This window comes from Protopterus annectens, chromosome 2.part1, assembly GCF_019279795.1.
Source record: "Protopterus annectens isolate FY-2018-M chromosome 2.part1, PAN1.0, whole genome shotgun sequence".
In the NCBI taxonomy this organism is placed as follows: Eukaryota; Metazoa; Chordata; order Ceratodontiformes; family Protopteridae; genus Protopterus; species Protopterus annectens.
Genome location: NC_056729.1, coordinates 1,198,585,979 through 1,198,608,306, shown reverse-complemented (window position 1 = coordinate 1,198,608,306; position 22,328 = coordinate 1,198,585,979). Strand labels below are relative to the sequence as shown.

Genomic DNA, 22,328 nt, shown 5'->3' with positions numbered 1-22,328 from the left:
AGAAACTTCTCCCATCAGATTAGGCAAAGTTGGAAAAAAGAATTATGTGAGAAAACAGATGTTTCTTAGACGCAAACATGTCTTGTGCCAAAATATGCAACTATGACATGCACTTTTAAAAACTCTGCATGGAAATGCCACCAAAAGTTTTTCTAGACTTCTCGCAAATGCAGAAATATTTCCAAGGGTTCAAGAAACGTGTTGGATGTGCAGGGAGGGACCTGGAACCACATTTTGGGAGTGCAGGGAGTCAAGTCAGTTCAACGATGACCTGTAGGATTTACTTAAAGCAGTTTGGGGTAACAGAGTGGAATTAATTCATTCAATTTGTTACCTGTGATATGTCCTTTCAGGATTAGGTATTAAGCATGAACAGAAATTATTAGATCTGACTTTTAACAATAGCCAAAAAAAAAAAAAAAAAAATGGAAGCATCAAAGTATGTGGACCCAAGGGGAGATGGGTGACATACGTGAGTACAGAAAACTGAAACAGACTGGATGGATTTCTGCACTCAACATCGGGGAAAGGCCCATATGTAGTGCATGGAGTATGACTGGAATAAGGGATATTATGAATATCATAAAAAATATTACCAGTATAAACAAGCTGCACATTTAATAAAGTTTATTGTTTGGTTTCAATTGTTTTGCATTATTTAATTGCCATTAAGTGCTTTTCAAAGGTGTTTCACTTACATTGTTCTCCCATGTCAAAGACTGATAAGAACTGAAATGTGAATAATAAATTGGATTTAAAGTCAGTGTAATACAATTAGTTTTTTATCTTATCACAATTTTCTCAACCACTTGCAATCACAATCATCTTCCTGCAATTGTATTATTTTATTTTTCTTATTTCAAGTGGTTTATATCTGCTGTATTGTTTTACTATTTTGTGGAACCTTTCTCCTAAGGACTCTACTGAAAAAGAACTCTCGGCCCAGCTGAACTAGCCTACTTAAATGTAGATTAGTAAGTAAATAAATCAGACTGCTGAGCACTGGAAGTCAAATGATGAGGCCCATGACACGAAGATTTACCCAGCTAACAGCAATGCAGGGAAGGAAATATGCATGAGTAGGGGGGGGGGTCAAGCTGGGTGTCAAGCTTGTTTCAGTTGGCGTTCTGCAAGTATATGTCCCCACACATGCCAGGACAGATTCTATCACAACATCAAGTAAAGTACAGTTGTATAATATCTTATCATGAAGCAAGAGTTATGTATAATCTTACTATAACAGTAGGTGTTGTCCTCTTCACTGCTGCATTATTCATAACAGAAGGGATGTCCCGCCGTAGGTACCACGTCATTTGGCCAATATAAATAAGCTTAAGAGAGATCTTGTCTGTGAATAGGCCAAGCCAGACTGGAGCAACTCTCACAAATGAGACAGTTCCAGACAGACCCCACTGAAAAGGGTCCTGGTTATGAACATGGTACCAGACCAGAAATCTCTTTAATTTGGACAGAAGATTTTCTGGTTGAGGGTTTCCTTGTCTCCTGTAAAACCCTGAACATGTCCTCAGAAAAGAGATGCCTGAAAGGGATCAAAACCCTACTACCCACAATGTCAGTTGCAGAGTGGACAACTGGGGATGGATGAGAGACCCGTTGTCCTGTTTTAGGAGATCCAACTGATGAGGTAGCTAGTGATGACTGCCTCTGGCCAGATGTATTAAGAGGGGGAACCAGTCCTGTCTCTGCCAAGAGAGAGTCACTAGCAAGATTTTTGGGGAGTCCAGATGAATCTTTTATAAGACTCCTGGAAGTAGAGGAAGATGAGGGGAAGCAGAAAGAACCCTCTCCTTCCAAGGAAAGAAAGGGGCTATGTCTTCCAGGCCAAATGGCATAGCACTCTGGAACAGAAGAGAGGAAGCTTCCTGTTCAGAGGGGAGGCAAAAAGATCTATCTTAGGAATACCTCACCGACAGACAATGATGAGAAACATTTCTCTGTGAAACATCCAATTGTAAGACTGTGTTTTTGACCTGCTCAGACAGTCTGCCACAAGATTGTGCCCTGAAACAATGTATACTGCCTGAAGAGTTAACTGATGACTTAAAAGTCACCACCCTGAAGCACCATCCTGCACAGGAGGTAAGACTTTGTGCCCTTCTGCTTGTTGACATACCACATCACTGTAGTCTGTGTACACCTTCAAGGGGCCTGGGAGGCTGGAAAGAACATGGGGTGAAAAGCCTGAAGGGCCAGAATCAGTGCCCTCATCTCTTTCATGTTGACATGGTTTGATTTCTGATGGGAAGGCCAAAGACTCTGAACTTTCAGATGACCAAGAGATACCCCCACTCCATGTCCAAGGAATAGGTGAACAGCTCTTGAGAAGTGATTGGAGCCTGAAAGGGCCGGCCTGGGTTGAGAGCAATCTGTCAAATTTACCACTTGAACTCTGTGAGACAGGGAAGGAGAGGTACACTGAAATTCATAGGGTGATAATGCTACAGCCAAACTGACTTGATGTACCACTGAAGCTTCCACATATGTAGCCTGGCAGCAGGAAGCATCAGAATAGAACTGGCCATGAATCCCAGGGCCCGAAAAAACTCCCTGGCTGGAATGGCGGTCAGAGGAAGAACAGCCTGAAAGAAGGCTGTTAATGACAACATCTTTGGAGGTGGAACAGATGCCAACATTGATACTGTCTGAATCCTGTATCCTAGGTTAGTAAAATAAAAAATAAAAATAACCCCAACAGGGCATTTACCTGGTGTTACTAAACATTCAGTGGAGTAACAAAGCATTCAAACCTCTTCTTCTTCTTTGTCTTTCGGCTTTTCTCGGTTAGGGGTCGCCACAGCGGAACTCTGGTCCTCTAATCATTGGCAGTAGATTTTCACGAACGCCGAGGTGCCAGCTCGACGTTCAACCTTCAATGAAGGCACGCCCATTTATGCATGTCTTTCGAACGCCCACCCAACTGCGGGGAGGACATGCAGACTCCACAAAGAAGGCACTCTCCGCACTCCAGCCGAGAATCAAATGGGAGAACCTCTTGCTGTGAAGCAACAACGTTACTGCTGCACCACCGCCGCATTAGTAACAAAGCATTCAAACCAACTGGCAAAAATGTTGTTTTAACTGGCGGCAAAAAAGTTCTAGGTAACTGCATCCATACATCCCTTTTATGCCCTACGTTCTGTGCGGGGAGCAAAAATGTGATGTACGGCACAAACAAGATCTTTTTTAAGCTTATTTATACTGGCTGAGAGATGGGCTGCTCATGGTGGGACATCCTTTCTGTAATGAATACATGTCCTTATCATTACTGTTGCATTATTCTTCACCTAGAGATCTCCTGCCAAGGGTAGCTCAATGTCTGTCCAGTATAACAAAGCCTTCAGCTCTTACAGTCTTCATGTATTACACATATGCTCCCCTCGCACAACGCAGGGCCATAAAGGTGATATACTGACACAGATACTCAGAAGTGAAAAAGCCTGAGCAGCAACAGAATACCCTCAGGGACAAAGAAGAACATGTGCATTCAGAAAGTAAAATAAAAAAAAAAAAATAAGAGAAGAATGGGGCTCTACAGCCAGGAAGGCAACCCCAACACAGGGCAATTGTATGGACAGAGGGGGAAGGAGGGAGGGGGTGAATACTGCAACAGTAAAGAGGACATCTACTGTTATGGTAAGATTTTACATAACTGTACTATATCCCTACATATCACTCTTGCAGGTTTCTTCACCTAATAGAGTACAAGAACTCAATAGGAAGCCTGGAAGGATGGTGGCACAGAGGAACCCTCCACAAACCTATGCAGAAAAGCCCTAGCAAAGCCTGCCCTGGCCCTGGAAACATTCAACTTATAATACTTAGTGAAAATATGAACAGAGGACCAAGTAGCAGCTTCAAGAATATAACTGGTATCCAGACCCTTGAAAAAGGCACCAGAGGAGGCAACTGCCCTAAGTACAGTGCACTTTTACAGATGAGGAAAGACATCTGCCATGAAAAGAATAACAAAACAGAAATGGCTTAAGAAATCCAGGAGAAGTTGGTTTACTTAGAAACAGCCAAACCCAAAGTCCTTGAATGAAAGGAAACAAAAAGCTGCTCAGATATGAGAAAACCTTTAGTTTTATCTAAATATTATGTGAGCAGTCTGTGCAAATATGAGGTGTGAAGAACCTTCTCAAAGATTATGGAGAAGGAAAAAAGGAAGGAAAACTGATTAAGGGCAATTACTGACCACCTTTGGCATAAAAGGATTAGTATGAAGAGACACTCTCTGCCTATGGAAACCTAAAAAAGGAGGAATAGCCATGAGAGCCTGAAGTTCAGACAGCCTCCTGGCTAAAAGAGCTAAAAAAAGAACGGTCTTCCAGCACAATGTTGCATGGAAGCAAATTCAAAAGGAGCCTGGTGAATTTCTCAAGTGCAATATTGAGGCCCCAAGAAGGAGGAACAGATGTCCTGGAAGGCCTGATATAAAGAATGCATTTTAGGAATTGCTTGACCTCAAACCTGGAGACCATAGGAGGATTTAAAGACCAGCAGAAACTGCTGACAGGTGAGCTTTCAGCGATCAATATGCCAGCCCAGCATGGCGCAGCTCATACAAATAAGAGAGAACCAAAGGAATTTCCACTGAGAGAGTATCCTGACAGCAAGAGAAGCACCAGACAGAAAATCTCTTTCATTTGGACATGTATGATTTCCTGTCGTGGGTTTCCTGGCCTCCTGCAGAACCCAAAGCATGTCCTCAGAAAAGTGGTGTCTAAAAGAGATCAAAACCTCATCAATCACAGTGTTAACTGAAGAGTGGGCAAGTGAGAATTGACAAGAGACCCCTTGTTTTGTGTGAGAGATCCATCCTGTGGAGGTAACTTGTGGTGATTGCCCCTGCTCAAGTAAAAAAGAAGGGGGAACCAATGCTGTCCAGGCCAAGATTTTGTTAGAGTCCTCCCTGATCTTGAGCAAAACTCTCGGTAAAGAGGGGACGTACAGAAACATCCCCTTACAAAGAAAAGACAGGGTTGTCCACTTTCCAAGGCAAAGGACTTAGGACTCTGGAACAGAATAGAGGAAGTTGTCGGTTCACAGGCAAAAGATCTACCTGAGGAATACCAAAGAGACAATGTCCAGGAGCACATCTCTGTGAAGCATCCATTCATGGGCTTGTGTGTTGGACCTACTACTTGGTTTTCTGTTCTGCCACTAGACTGTGCTTTGAGGGAATGTAAACTGCCTGAAGAGTCACTTGATACTGGACAGCTAGATCCCAGACTTGTAGAGATAGTCTACAAACAAGTTAGGACCTTGCATCCTCTGCTTGTTGACATATCACATCACTGACGTATTGTCTTAGAAAACTGAGCATCCCAGCATGAAAGAGGGAATAAAAGGCTTGAAGAGCCAGAGATGTGGTCTGACCACTGATGAAGAGGCCAAAGACCCTAAACCTTTAGGGAGCCACAGGAGGCACCCCATCAGAGACATTTGTAAAGAGCTCCTGAGTGGGAACTGGAGCCTGAAAAGAAAGCCCCAGGTTGAGATAAAGTTGATAAATCCAACAGTGAAGCTCAAGCTGGAGTCGAGGAAGAAAAGGTACCAAGAAATCCAAGGGGTGGTGGCAATGCTTAAGGCGCATCAATCTCAGATACCACTGAAACTTCCTCATATGGAGCCTGGTGAGAGGAAGCATGGGAATGGTGGAAGCCATGAACCCCAGAATCCTGATAACCTTGAGAAAAATATTCAGCAGGGAAAGATCCAGAATTGGTCTCCATGTACAGTCTTTTTCCTGGAACCAAAAACATTCTGGAATAAAATCCCTTCCCTACCTGGGTGGGTGGCATGGCTTGAATGATGCCATAAGCCAACAGATAGTGAAGAAACTCTGTGAAATGTGAGAGCTGTTCCCAAGGAGGTTAAGGAATGTCTGAAAAGGAAGGAAGGGACTTCCAAACCATGAAATATCCCTGAAGGATAATGGACAGGACTCAAGAGTCCAAAGTGATCCAAAGCCAATTTAGAATAGACAGGGAAAGATGACAAGAGAACCTGGCCCAGGAAAGGGAGAATTAAAACTATCAAATAGAATCAGGTTTGTCTTGAAAAGAAGGTTTCTGGGAGGCAGGAGTCTGAGTAGACTTAGCAGGAGGCACACACCTAAAACCCTTCTTGCCCTTCTGAGGAGGGTGAGATTGCCTATGAACAAAGCAGACTTTGAGAGATGGTTCCTCTGAAATTTAGGAATGGGAAAAACAAAAATATGTTTCTGTTACTGCAAGACTTTGCCCCTGCCCTGGGGAAACTTGAAAAGTCAGCAGCAGCAGATCCAAAAGGACTTGTTATCCAAAAGTACATCCAAACGTTTGGCATTAACGTCATGAGGCAAGAAGGTGAAGCCAAGAATGATGCCTCATAATGGAACCAAGGGTAGAAAAGCCCTGGAAGTGGCATCAGTTGCATCATAGCTGTATTTGACTGAATGGCAGGCAATTTGTAAAATGGAGCTCAGCAGGGAAAGGGCTGAAGTGTTCTAGGAAGGTCAGAAACCACTATAAAAACCTGAGAAAGGACAGCCAAAACATGGCTGATCATATGAGTCTTGTAGTTAATGACCCTAAAAGACAATGTGGCAGCAGTGTAAACTTTCTTGACCAGCCTTTCTGTGGTCCTACAATCCTTATCAAAATTCAACAGCTAAGTGGAGGGCAACAACTTGGATGGTTTGCCAGAAGCGTGTGACACTACAGAAGGGCACTTACAAAGAAATTTGCACTCCTCAAGCACTTTATAGAACCTATCAGTTCAGGTGCAGGAGGCTGAGAGTCGGGTGCTACAGAAGCTGCTGAAAAAATATCCAAACCAGCAGCCAGAATAGGAGGCACATCAGATAGTTTTGGAGACTTAATCTGTAGGAACTCGTACCTTTTTTGAACATCAGAGTTGAGAACAATCCCACTTAAAAATAGTCCATCATATGGGCAATGGTATCCCCCAAAGGGGAGTCTGGACTTAAGGAATCCTCCTCCTCTGAAGTGTAGTCCAAAGGGGAAAGGATCTGGGATTCTTCCCCTGAATCCAGTTCCTCATCCGAGAAATCTAATTCTCTATGCTTCTTGAGTAGAGTAGAAGACCAAGGAGGAGCAGGAACAGAGAGCCCATGTGGTGGCTTCAAGCCCAAAGTATTAAACAGACCCTCAGTGAAATCTTGCTATTCACACTGGGGATCATTCACAACAGGTTAAATATGGTTTGTCTTTTGTTTCTTTTTCTGCTGGACATCTGCCTGAAATACCCTTGGACGGTCAGACGCTTGATGTGATTCAATAATGGTTGTCAGAATTTCCTCTCTTAATAAAATTTGAGGAATCTCCTTTGGATATAATCAGCTGAGGTCCCGCCTCAACATCAGGCACAGAGACATCTATAAAGGCTCTGAGAATGTGTGAGAAGTCTGATCCCATGCTGGCCTCCTACAGGGTCACTCACAACACAGGAATTCAATGCAATCACCAGACAGTCATTCATGCTTTCACAAGCCTCGAGAAAGAAGTCCAGGGAAGGCTGAACACCAGCTAGACCAGATCTGACTTTTTTGGGCCACCTTTTTGGCAGATGGCTGGCCCTCTGGGCAGAAGGATTCTGTCATAGCACCCAAAGCTAACAACTTAAGACACTGGTTTTCCAGGTATATGGACAGAGAGGAGTGGAGAGGTGACTAAAGAGGGTCTTAGGCACCAACGTCTGGCAGACAGAACACTGCACATGATTGTAGGAAAAACCCAAACAAAAAGACACTGACCATGAAGATCTTTATGGGGAATTTGCCTCCCGCATTAACACTTCCATTTCTGGATGACATGAACACAACAACAATAAGAATGACTACAGGTGGCACAGTGGTTAAGCTTTTTACCTTATAGGCACAAGGTCCAGGGTTTGATTCTCACATGGGGTAACTGGCAAGGCTTAAAATGTCCCATAAGGGCAGTTAGCCTAGTACTAATATAGGAACCTATAATATTGTGCTAAATCTATGAAAATATAAAAAAAGAAAGAGGAAACTCTATCAGGGCATTTATCTGAAAACACTGCTTGGTAACAAGCACAGAAGAAGGGCATTCAGACCGACGTTCGATAATGACATTCAGGCTGGAGAAAAGTAGATCTAAGTCTCTATTGTCCGTAAGTTACCTATATGCCCTATGTTATGCATGAGGAGCATATATGTGAGGTATGGTGCCTACAAGAACTGAAGGATTTGTTATACTGGCTGGATGTTGGGCTATCCTTGGCAGGAGAACCCTTAGGTGAAGAATACTGCAACAGTGACATGGAATGACATCTGTCTGACACTGACAGCTTAACCTGTGAAAAATAATGCTGAAGATCTTTCGGCACTATCAACACCCTAAGCCACAAAGTCTGGATGGACTCAGATCTCTGAGGAAAAGATACCTCAGTCCAAAATGGAACCATGAACATTGGCCAGGGAACTCAACAGACCACTCCCAAGCGCAGGACATTCACTGGTGAGCTCAGGGCGCTGGACAAGGTAAAGGAAGGTACTGACACCCCAAGAGACATACTTCCAAGGCAAACACCAGTGCTGAACCTCATAGGCCCTTTTTGGTCTACTGAGGTGGAGGAGGTATGCAAGCCTGACCCCCTCATTAGCTGAGGGGTAGTTGGGAGACTGAAAAGATCAGGGAGGGTGCCTCAGATATTGACTTAATGACAGATGGGTCTGCTTCCACATTCTTTACCTTTCATGGTGCTCTGGCAACAGCCTTACATTACAAAAATGCTCTGGCCAATTCCTGCACTGTATGCTCTCAAATGTTTCCATCTTATGAGATGCGAGACATGCCTGACTGGGCTGAAACAGTGGTAGTGATTCACACAGTCTACGACAATCTAATGGCAACATGAAAAATCTGATGGCTTTTCCTTTTTTATGCACTAACTATAGTGACTTTCCATGATAAACATCAGGATCAGGATATTATGCAAGCATCAGAAAAGGCCTAGTTGGTGTAGGTGGTTAAGGACACTCTTGCATGCAGATGCATTACGTCACAGCATGTGTTAGCATGAGAAACGTGCATCCTCAATAAGGAAAGATGAAAAAATTAGCTGAAGTGAGAGAGCAGGAACAAACATTATTAGATTTACACCTGCTGTGAGGAGCAATATACTTCACATTACTCAATGTTCAGAAATAAAAACATTTGGCTTCTGCTGTCATTTTACCTGTCAGTATCTCCATACACAACATGGGCTCCCCACTTCTTGGTGTCATTTACCAGCTTGATTGCTCGCTCCAGTGTTTCCCGGGCCTTATGAACAACGCTATCACCGACCTAAGTAACATAAAATAAAGGAGAATTAGTAGTGCACTTTGGAAATGATTAATCACACATGACTTGATGAAACCAGCAATGCTGTTCAAAACTCGGCACTAATAATACTCTGTTATCCTCTCTTTATACAACACTCAGACAAACACTTGTAAATTACAAAAAAAAAATACAAGTTAACCAGTATAAATGCATTCTGCACAAAAACACTTGCCCTGCCTCATCACCTGTGACAGAATCTGTTACCGGTCAGCTAGTCATAAATGAAATGAAAACCTCATGACACACATTCTGCAAGGAGTACCCTTTCAGACCAGCTTTACAAGAAACACAACGTCTAATCTGCAATTATCTAAGATAGTGTTTTCTGAAAACTGCACATCTTCATGACAAAACCACAGCAGCTCCCTCTGGCGACTGTTACTCAAGTGTTTTTATCTAGGGGACATCAAACATGGCTGTGCCACGAACAACAGGTTTACTATTGCTCTTCCAGTGTTAAGACTGCAACTGTGAGAAAAAGCCACTAAATCAACAAAACTGTACAACATTCAGATACTGAAAAATAAGTTATGTCTTACCATAACGTTCCATCTGTATTGTTGATCCTCGTTCAGTCATTACGCATGGGTATCGGTTCCGACCTCGGGACAGAGCCGGCCATCTTCCAAGCTTGCGTCAGCTACAAACTCAAGCTAAAACTCTTACCCAGAAATCCCCTCTCCCTATTACCTCAGATTGAGTTTTCAAGTCAAAAGAAGGTAGAGACTACCTCTGGTCAAATGACCTAAAAGAACAGGATGGTGAGATCCATTAGAAGCCACAGGAGGGGGAAGGAGGGAGGGTCATAATGACTGAACGAGGATCAACAATAAAGATGGAACGTTATGGTAAGACATAACTTCTTTATCTGATATTGTTAATCCTCGTTCATTCCTTACGTATGGGACAGAGTCCCCAGCTACCTCTATTCCTGGGAGGCTCTCATGGAAGGACATTCCTGAGCGCCATAGAACCAAAAGATGCTCTTCCCCTGGAGGCCAAATCCAATTTGTAATGACTGATGAAGGTATGAGGCATAGCACAAGTTGCAGCTGCACAGATGTCATGTAAAGAAGTACTGGCATGGAAGGCAGCAGAAGTTGCCACTGACCTTGTTGAATGAGCCTTGATGGTAGTCAGCAATGGAATATTACGTTGTGTATAAACGAAGGTCACAAGGTCTTTCAATCATCTAGCCAAAGTGACCTTAGCAACAGCACATGCTAATCTAGGTCCAGAATAGGGCAAAAATAACTGGTCTGATTTACGAGAGGCCTTAGTCCTATTCAAGTAGAAGCGAATTTGCCTGTGAATATTTAGGATATGTAGACAATACTCTCCTTTGTTTGAATGATTGGGGAAGAAAAATGGCAATTAAATGGACATTTCAGAAATCACTTTTGGCAGAAAGGAAGGATTAGTTCTCAAAGACACTCTATCTCTGTGAAAAATCAAGTATGGACTCTTGATGCATAAGGCTTGAAGCTCAGAGATACATCTGGCAGAAGTAATGGCGACCAAAAACAAGGTTTTCCATGACAAATATATGAGGTCACATGAAGAAGCTGATTCGAAAGGTGGCATTGTCAGAGCTTGAAGAACTAATGACAGGTCCCATGGTTGAATAGGTTCTCTAAAAGGGGGCTTCAGATGATTCACGCCTTTTATGAAGGTCTTGCAGAATTTGTGAGACATAAGAGCGGAGTCTTGGACACCCTCATGGAAATTAGATATTGCAGCCAAATGAACTCTAATGGTAGAGGCCGACAGACCAGATTAAAATAGATCGGCTAGATACTCTAGTACTATCGACACTGGTGCTGAAAAAGGATCTACTTGCTTTTCTTTCAGCCAACAGGTAAATCTTTTCCACTTGCTTAAATAAGTAATTCTAGAGGAAGACTTATGAGATGCAATAAGGATGGCCTGCACTGGTAAAGAAAGATCATTCAGCATGGCAATCAAGGGAATTGGAGGAGCCAAGCTGTGAGCTTCAGGCTGTCCAAGTTGGGATGAATAAGATTCTGCGGATGGGAGATCAACCCCGGGGTTTGATGGAGAATCCATGGTTGATCTAGGAGGTGAGGCCAAAGGAAGGGGAACCAAATCTGACAAGGCCAATATGGTGCTATGAGGATCACCTTGCTCTTCAACAGACGGGCTTTCTTCAGAAACTAAGGAATGAGGGGCAGAGGTGGAAATGCATAAAGAAGACCCGAGGGCCAATCACAGACTAGAGTGTCCTGGGTGACTGTCCCAGAGGGGGAATCAGGGAGAAGTATTTGTTGCATTTGTAGTTGGTCGGGGATGCAAAGAGATCGCCGCCGCTATCAAGGGATTCAGGGATCACTCGTGAGGTTGTAGAATGCACCTGCTGTGTCTGCTAACACGTTGGAACTCCTGGGAATGTGCTTTGCTAGAAGAAAATGGTTGGTAGCCATCGCCCATTACCATATCCTCATGGTCGCTCGACAAAGGAGGTAAGATTTGGATCCGCCCTGTTTGTTGATGTACCAGACCACTGCCATGTTGTCTGATTGTATCGCAATAGTCCCAGACAGCAGCAGGGAATGGAATCCTTGCATCGCAAGAAGCACCGCCCTCAGCTCTAGAACATTTATATGCAGTTGGGCCTCCAATTCAGACCAAGTGCCTTGGACTGTCTGACACTGACATAGCCCCCCCACCCATAAGGGAGGCATCTGTGGTCACTGTAAACTGGGCTGCTGGGGGGAGAAGGGGCGAGACCTTTGTGATGGGTTATGGGTCATCCACCAATATAAATCATGTTTGCACCTTTGAGTTACTCGAATCTTGGCTGAAAGAGGATGCTGAAAAGGATACCATTGGGTGAGCAGTACCCTTTGTAGAAGCCTCATGTGAAACTTGGCCAGGGGGACAATGGTGATGGAGGCTGCCATAGAACCCAACAACTGTAGGACAGAGTGAGCTGTAGATTTCTCCCTTGAAAGGATGGGGATCAGTTGTTGCTTTATCCTTAGAATTCTGTGCTCTGGAATGGATGCTCTGCAATTTTTTGTATCCAATATGACCCTTATGAAATCTGTGGACTGAGATGGGGTGAGATTGGATTTTTGCCAGTTTATAGTTATGCCTAGCCTTTCTGCAGCAAGGAGAGAGTATGCCAGGGCTTCTTCCAATAGATGTCTGGTGGGGGGGGGGGGGGGGGGCGGAGTTAAGCCAGTCGTCTAGGTATGGAAACACCTGGAATCCTTGTAGTCGTAAGTGAGATGTGACGACTGCCATGCACTTTGTGAACACTCTGGGGGCTGTAGAGAGTCCAAAGGGCAGTACTCTGAACCGGTAGTGACTGGCTCCAGCACGGAAGCGAAGGAATCTTCTTGATGGTCTGTCCACTTATGTGGCAGTATGCATCTTGAAGCTCTATCGAGCACATCCAATCATCTTTTTCCAAAAGCAGAAGGATAGACTGTATTCTGACCATCTGGAATTTTTGTACTCTTAGAAACTTGTTCAATACACTGAGATCCAAAATTGGTCTCTAGTCCCCGGTTTTCTTTGGCATCAAAAATAGTCTTGAGTAGAATCCGGATCCTATCTGGTCTGGAGGGATTTTTTGGATGACTCTTTTTCTTAGCAGCTTTGCTATCTCTAGAGCTGCTTCTTCCCTTTGACTGGGTGGAACGTCGGGTAAGTTTGTTGGGGGGGGGGCAGGACAAAGATCGAAGGGAATATGGTAACCTCTGGTTATTATCCTTTGTGAAAACTAAAATCACGGATAGACTGAAACGTTTAATGTAAAGCAAAACAAATAACGTAGTACACAAAAGATTCCAGTAAGCGCTTTCGTTTGGCTTCTGCCAAACTTTTTCCAACTGATAAAATACATCACTTCCTGTGGATTAAATAAACAACCAACTAACGTAATTAATGAATTAAAAATGTGGTAAAATTCAAATGTTTAAAGAAACAGCACCAGATTGTCATGTCAAAATACCCATTCGACCCTGATTCACACATAAAAAAGCAGGTATAAAACAAATATAGAAAAATCAATCAAATATAAGTATCAAAGAAAAACAAAAACAACATAAAATCTTGAAAGAATGGAGACTGTAAACTTGTGTAATATATACGAGCAACATTAATAATTATAAAATTGTAAAATAATCTAGCATATATAAGTAATAAAAATAAAATGTTAACTTTATGACATTGTGTATATTATCAAATAACGATGAAATTCACATTATGAAAAGGCGAACAATATATATGTATGTGGGAGAATAAATAAATGTAAATAAATATGTTGAATAAAAAAGTACCTGTAATCTTTATCCGTATATAGGTGAGCATGTAGTATAATTATAATGGTAACCCCAAACAAACTGTCCACACAACCAAGACCAAGAAATGTAAAATCCAATAGCCACAAGACCCGGTGCTAATAGTGTAATGAAGTATCATTAATCCACAAAGATCAATACATAAACCAGCTAATTTTAGAGTGTGCAATACTGACCTCATTCTTCGATACTAGATCATATTGATCCACATCCTGCAGTATCTCATATAAGTGGGCTTCATAATCCGTTTCATACATTAGCACAACCCCCCCTCCCTAATCTGGCTTAATAACACTGCAGTGTTCATCCTTTAAAAGCTCTACCAGTTCTCTTTCTGCTGGATCCAAATTATTAAATGAAATATTTGCTTCTTTTCTTTTTATTCTCCTAATATCATTCTCAACCAGCTCACTAAATATATTTAAAGCAGGGTGTGTAGGGGGGGTTAAAAGTGCTCAATCTCGTCAAGTTTCGTTCACCCTCTGGGTTACTTTTAAAAATGTTTTAAAGTTTAGTTGTCTGACAAACATTTTTAAGTCTATAATCGTCTCCACTACATTAATTGCTTGAAATGGAATGAACTGAAAACCTTTAGAAAACAAGTTAAAATATTCCTGAGTAGGGGTCAGTTCTGTTAAATTGAAAATGGTACAATTCCCTTGTCTATATATCATCTGCTTGTTAGGGTTCAGTTCAGGTGATACCATCCATTGTACCATCTTCTAAGTTTGGTTGTGGAAACTGCTCCACATCTGTTGCTGTGGTCTCAACTCCTCCCCCCCCCCCTTTTGGGGGGCTGTTGAAAATCCTGCACTGAGTTCTTCCTGCCTCTTTCCGCTAACCTTTCACTTCTCCTGGGGGGGGTCAGCTGTGTTATTCACAAAATTGAAACTACTGCTGTTGTTATCATCTCCTCTACTAATAGCAGTCTCCCCACGCATACCCCTAATCACAGTCGGGTAGGCTTTCCCTTCCCTATATTCAATGAGATCCCTTTCCAATTTTTTTATTTTACGAAATAAAATCTTATTACAGAACTGATCCACCTCCGAAAAAACATTTTCATAATCTCTCTTAACCTCAGCAAACCCCTTGTCATTCAATACACCATTGTTCAACACATTTAATTCACCTAATAACGTTTCAGCTTTACTCTCATATTCCAAAATCATTAAGTCCAACATTTCAAGTCCAGCTCTATCAAATATTCCACAAAGTTGGTCATACAACACTGTCCTAGGCTGAACATTGTTTGGAAATTTGTAAAATTGCAATCCTTTTGGGATGCGCTTGACCGATGCACACTCTTTTAAATAGTCTATTTCAAGTTGGTTGCTTTTAAGAGCATACAGTTTGTCTCTGAAAGTGTTGAAATTCCTTTCAACACTTTCATTAGTGCTAGTGTTTACAGTACCTTGCTGGAAGTGAAATTGTTAGCAAGCCTAGCTGTCGAAATTAAACTCATTCGCTCCACTGTTTAATCCACCTCTTTGAAATCCTCCTTGCTTGCCTAACCCTCTCATCGCACCATTACTTTGGCTCGCGTTGTCCATTTCCCCGTTCAAACCACTCACGGCCATTGCCGAGGAAGGGATGGCGCACTTTCTGCACACTTCCGGTAATTGCATCTGGTTACAAGGCAACCCTGACCCAGCTTCGCTGTTCCGCTCGTTGATAGAATTAGTTAGCTGGGTTAAAAGGGCCATTATCTGGTTAAACTCAGCCCTTGTAACAGGACCATCCTCGCCATTGTCCTTAAAGGCATTAGGTGTGCCTAAACAACTAGATTGCTCCGTTCCTTCCGCCATGGATAAAACGAAAACCCCAAACAAACTGTCCACACAACCAAGACCAAGAAATGTAAAATCCAATAGCCACAGGACCCGGAGCTAATAGTGTAATGAAGTATCAGATTTTATTAATCCACAAAGATCAATACATAAACCAGCTAATTTTAGTGTGTGCAATATTGACCTCATTCTTCGATACTAGATCATATTGATCCACATCCTGCAGTATCTCATATAAGTGGGCTTTATAATCCGTTTCATACATTAGCACAACCCCCCCTCCCTTATCTGGCTTCATAACCCTGCAGTGTTCAGCCTTTAAAAGCTCCACCAGTTCTCTTTCTGCTGGATCCAAATTATTAAGTGAAACGTTTGCTTCTTTTCTTTTTATTCTCCTAATACCATTCTCTGTTTTCAATATATTTAGTGAGCTGGTTGAGAATGATATTAGGAGAATAAAAAGAAAAGAAGCAAACGTTTCACTTAATAATTTGGATCCAGCAGAAAGAGAACTGGTGGAGCTTTTAAAGGCTGAACACTGCAGGGTTATGAAGCCAGATAAGGGAGGGGGGGAGGGTTGTGCTAATGTATGAAACGGATTATGAAGCCCACTTATATGAGATACTGCAGGATGTGGATCAATATGATCTAGTATCGAAGAATGAGGTCAATATTGCACACTCTAAAATTAGCTGGTTTATGTATTGATCTTTGTGGATTAATAAAATCTGATACTTCATTACACTATTAGCTCCGGGTCCTGTGGCTATTGGATTTTACATTTCTTAATTATAATGGTAAATTATGTATATATATATATATATATATATATATATATATATATATATATATATATATAGAGGATATGACAATCTGGTGCTGTTTCTTTAAGCATTTGAATTTTACCAAATGTTTAATTCATTAATTACGTTAGTTGGTTGTTTATTTAATCCACAGGAAGTGATGTATTTTATCAGCTGGAAAAAGTTTGGCAGAAGCCAAACGAAAGCGCTTACTGGAATCTTTTGTGTACTACGTTATTTGTTTTGCTTTACATTAAACGTTTCAGTCTATCCGTTATTTTAGTTTTCTGGTCGGATTGTTGGTTTTGGCTCTTATTGTTTTGGTTACTTCGACATGGATGTGGCTGAGACGGAGACCGTAACAGCACCACAAACCACTTCTGAAAATATGTTTAACTCTTTAACACAATTCATTAAAAAATTAACTGATCGCATGGATCGAATTGAGCAGCGCAACTTGTCTCAGTATTCTAACCTTACTCTTCACTCAAATCCAGTGGTGGATATTAATGGGATTGATTTGGATGAGTCTAACAGAAAACGTTCCTCCACTTTGGGCCGAATAGATGCAGGAACTATTGATCAACCTTCTACCTCAGCGGCTTTAAATGCCAGTACGAGCGATGAATTTTTAACATGGATAAATAACAGCAAAGGTTTTTCACCTACATTTAATAGTACCTCAGGTACGTTAAAATCATTTAGTGATAAACTGGCTGATTTGGACTATGTCTTACTAAAAAGAAAAAATTACAGATGGATAATAATTACTTTCAGAAATGTATAAATAAGAACATTGTCCCAAAAGGGCCACGTGTTTGGAGATTCCCCACTGGTCTCATAGCAAATTCTTCTCTGCATATAGAATTAATTAAGTTATTTGACAAGTTCGGAAATGACTACATGAAATTAGTCATCTGTGACAATAAAAAAAACAATAGAGGCATTGACTAAGCAAGCTAATGAACTTGATACATTGGTTAAGAAAGATTCTGCTTTTAATAATAATGACTATGACTACCTTCGCATTTTCAAATCAACGGATGAGAAAATGAAAGTAAATAGAGATGGGAAACTTAAAAAACTTGACCGGGATTTAAATGCTTATGGGCAAGGTACGGCTTACCCCCCATTTCATAACAATGGGGACAAAAACTGGTTACAACTGAAAATTCTAATGATAATAATATAAATTTAGACATCAATAGAGACTATGATGTATACGAGGATGACACTGATTTTTTAGTAACAGAATCCTTTCCACCTTTACGAAGATCGGAAAGACTAATGCAACACCAGCAAAACTTCCAACAGCAAAACCAGAGAAGGAATTGGGGTCCACAACAACAAACTTACAGTCGGGGCACCTTTTCTAGAGGGAGGAACAACCATTACAAGGGTCAATGGAGGGGTCGCTAGTTGGTGAACACTTGACTACAAATGGACCCATACTGTATTATAATAATAAGAAAGATTTTGTGGTGTACAATTATTCTGATTTAGTTTTTGATAGTAATATTTGTGAAGTGCTGTCTCGTGGTCAATCTTTCATTCCTAGTAGAAACATGGACATTGCACATTCCTTAATTGATTTGAAAATGTTTGTTAGGAAGTTAAATTTAGGTTTTTTATTTCATAACACAGAACAAGTGACAAGACCATTTTATATATCTAGTTCTTTTAATCCTCTGTTACATCCCACCCTTGAAATATTTGAGAAAATGTGTGAATTAGATTTTCGAGCAATTAAGGGGGGAAATACCAGATATAGAACTCATAATTTGTCCAAAATCGAGCATATCTTATTTAATTTAAGTAGCATGAATAACATTAGATTTATAAAGCCAGATAAAGGACGGGGTATTACTATATTTAATACACATGATTACATTAATGAAATGGAATTTATTTTGAAAAGTCCTACATATCAATTTAGTTCCACTAATGAAATGAATGGGTCATATATGCGAATCAAAGGCATCCTATATGACCTCTTCATTGATGGTGACATAGATATTGATGAATTCAATTATATGAATATATTAGTCATCCTAGGACTCCGACCATATTCGAAGTCCCTAAAATTCATAAAGATGTTAATAAACCCCCTTTTAGACCTATAGTGGATGCACAGGGGTCTATTACAAACCCGACAGCGAAATTTATTGACAATAATTTAAAAACATATATTTATTCAGAAAAACATCTATTGAAAGACTAATGGGATTTTTTGTCTACCATGGGATCTGTGGTATATAATGAGAATGATATTTTTATTACAATTGACGTTAAGGATTTGTATTCTGCAATTCCACATGATATTGGTATAGAATGGATTAATATTTATTTGAATGAAAAAGGCTTGGCTCAAACCAAAATAAATTTATATGACCAATTACTGGACATTATTTTAAAAAATAATTTTATAATTTTTAACAATAATATTTATTTGCAAAAGGATGGGGTAGCTATGGGGTCTCCATGTGGAGGCCTCTATGCTAATATTGTTATGTATATATGGGAGAAAAAATATGTTTTTAATTCTGGATTTTTTAATTACTGTAAAACATATTTACATTTCTTGGATGATATATTTATACTGTGGAGTGGGAGTAAGGATAAAATAGATGAATTTCTAACGTACATTAATTCAACTACTTCCTTCTTAAAATTTACTATTAAATTCAATAATAATTCAATAGCTTATTTGGATAAAATGTTAGAAAAAGACGTTAATAATCAAATTTTTACATCTAAGATATTTCGTAAAAAGACTTATAGTAACAGCTTTTTACATTTTGACAGTTGTCATCCATTTGCTCAAAAAAGAGCTGTTCTTAAAGGCCAATTTGTAAGAACTGCCAGAATGGTGAGCAAATGGGATAATTTTATAACAGAATGTTTGAATTTATTCAGTATGTTTAAAAATAGGGGATACCTCGAAAAGATGATCAACAGTGTGATGTCAGAAGTTATATTTAAACGTGAAAATTCACATTTCAAACCACTGTTACATTATAACAATTATGTTCACTCAAATTCATTGGACAGCACAAATATTGGAAACGATTTTAATGAGAGTACTGTTTCACCTTTTAACCAAGATGTGACACATGTTTTGCCTGTTTCAGGAACTAATAATTTTACTAAAAATTTTTCTAAAAGTTTTATTACTACTTACAATATTGATAGTAATTTGATAGATATTCTCTACAAAAATTGGAAGTTTATTACTAATGATCCATCACTCCATCAATTTTTTGACTGCTGTCCATCTAATAGTATATAAAAAGGGTATTAATTTGAAAAAGTGCTTTGAACGGAAGCAAAATAAGAAAATGGGGAAAACTGTTAGATGTGGTAGATGCAAATATTGTTCCTATGTTTTTGAAACAAATGAAATTACAATTAATAAATACAGAGTTAGTTTAAGGGATAAGGCCACTTGCACTACAGAGAAAGTTGTTTATTGTGCTTTATGTTTACATTGGTAAAACTGAAAGAAGCTTAAAGAACGTATTGGTGAACATATAAGAGCAATCCGTGATGGTAATGAATTGAATGCCTTGGCAAAACATATTAATACATTTCCTTCACAGTCTTTTAAATTCGTTGTTTTGGATGTTCTAAAAATGGATGTTGGGGGGGTGCATGGCAAACTTTCTTGGAGAAACTTGAATTAGAATGGCAACTGAGACTTAATGCTAACAATTGGCCTGGGATGAATAATACTACCTCTATAACTAGTGTTCTAAAATTAAAATCATTAGAGAGATGATTAGGAACATATTATTTGCATTTTGGTTTTCATTCTAATTTCTTATTTTCTAACATTTATTTAAATTATTTAAAAAAATTATTTTATATAAAATGTTTTATTCACTGTCCTTGATGGATTACATATTTATTGAACTTATTTACATATTATATTATACTACAGATATATATATATATATATATATATATACACACACATACAAATTACTTATATTTATACATTATTTATATTTATTCATATATTTATATATTCATACATTTATATATTAATATATATTTTTTATAGTAATTTTTACAGTTTTTATACATGTATATATATTTTTAATTGGTTTACGTATATACTTGCGGGAATCCTCTCTCTCTCTCTCTCTCTCTCTATATATATATATATATATATATATATATATATATATATATATATATATATACATACATAATTTACCATTATAATTATACTACATGCTCACCTATATACGGATAAAGATTACAGGTACTTTTTATTCAACATATTTATTTACATTTATTTATTCTCCCACATACATATATATTGTTTGCCTTTTCATAATGTGAATTTCATCGTTATTTGATAATATACACAATGTCATAAAGTTAACATTTTATTGTTATTACTTATATATGCTCGATTATTTTACAATTTTATAATTATTAATAATGCTCGTAGAAACATTTTATATATTACACAAGTTTACAGTCTCCATTCTTTCAAGATTTTATGTTGTTTTTTTTTTTTTTTTGATACTTATATTTGATTGATTTTTCTATATTTGTTTTATACCTGCTTTTTTACATGTGAATCAGGGTCGAATGGGTATTTTGACATGACAATCTGGTGCTGTTTCTTTAAACATTTGAATTTTACCAAATTTTTAATTCATTAATTACGTTAGTTGGTTGATTATTTAATCCACAGGAAGCGATGTATTTTATCAGTTGGAAAAAGTTTGGCAGAAGCCAAACGAAAGCGTTTACTGGAATCATTTGCGTACTACGTTATTTGTTTTGCTTTACATTAAACGTTTCAGTCTATCCGTGATTTTAGTTTTTTGGTCGGATTGTTGGTTTTGGCTATTACTGTTTTATTATCATTTGTACCCAAGAGTCGGTGATGACGGTTAGCCAGGCAGAAGGGTACAAGGAGAAACGACCCCCAACCACCTCCTAAAGAAAGGAGTTGGGCAGCTCTTCAGGAGTGCTGGTAGGATTGACCAGGAAAACAGTCCCTGGAACCCTGGTTACGCGGACCCCCTCTGCCCTGAAAAGGGCATCTTCCCTGTGAGTTTCCCCCTCTGCCTCTAGGGGAAAACTCAGCCTGTGTGTCACGGAAAGGACCCTGAGACGTTTTGTACTACATCTTCCCACTCTTCTGGTTTCTGGAGAAAGCACGTTGAGGGGAAGAATAAAGGACACCCACAGCAGAAAGGGTCTTACCGTCCTGTTCGCATCGGGCCAGTGTGCTTTTAACCTTGGGTCCAAACAATGAAGAGGCTTCGATGGGTGCTTTGAGAAAGGAAGCCTTGAAGGGTTCCGTGAAATTACATAAGCGCATCCAGGCGTGTTGCATCAAAACAATGCCTGAACTCGCCACTCTAGCTGCTCCTTCTGATGCATGAGATATCGGGCGCATGGAGGAGTTTGATATCGATTCAAAGGTAACCTGCTGAGAGGCCACTTTGTCACGGACCTCATCAGACACAGCACCAGCCAAAGTTTCAGACAGCTCAGATGCTAAATCCCTTTGAAGCCGGGTAAAGTGTGCCACATAATTCAGGGACTTGATTGCAAAGGTCGTTGATGCAAAAGTACGCTTCCCTATTCTGTCCAGAGCCCGTGACTCTTTGTTGGGCGGATGGACAGTCTGGCTTTCTTCTTCCGCCAGGTCTTTCGTGGTTGCGGCCACAACTACCAGAGCATCTACAGGAAGACCTATGGATCAATGGGTGTCAGTAGCAGGAGGGGAAAACATTTTATCTGGCCTCCGGGGAATGGCCTCCATGGTGTCAGGAGACTTCCACGCATGCTGCACGACGAGCTGGACCACTTCGTTGGCAGGTGGAGTAACCCAGGGTGTAGGGGGCCGGGCACGATAGGCCTGCAGGAACACAGACTCTTCAGAGGTCGGGTTAGAGGGCTGCCAGTCATCTCTCTGTTTAAAGGATTTCGAGGATAACACCAAAGGATACCTCAGAGGGTGAGCAAGGGGACCCTCCCCATCATCAAAGTCTGTGTCTT

General features: G+C 40.1%; 1 protein-coding gene across 1 annotated transcript in view; it reads right to left on the bottom strand.

Moving 5' to 3' along the window:
- REV3L (REV3 like, DNA directed polymerase zeta catalytic subunit) overlaps positions 1-22,328 on the bottom strand; it is a 2,860,434-nt gene that overhangs the window by 437,660 nt on the left and 2,400,446 nt on the right. The window contains exon 26 of the mRNA XM_044062729.1: positions 9,232-9,341. Coding sequence (XP_043918664.1) covers positions 9,232-9,341 — 110 coding nt within the window. The remainder of the gene's footprint in view (positions 1-9,231; positions 9,342-22,328) is intronic.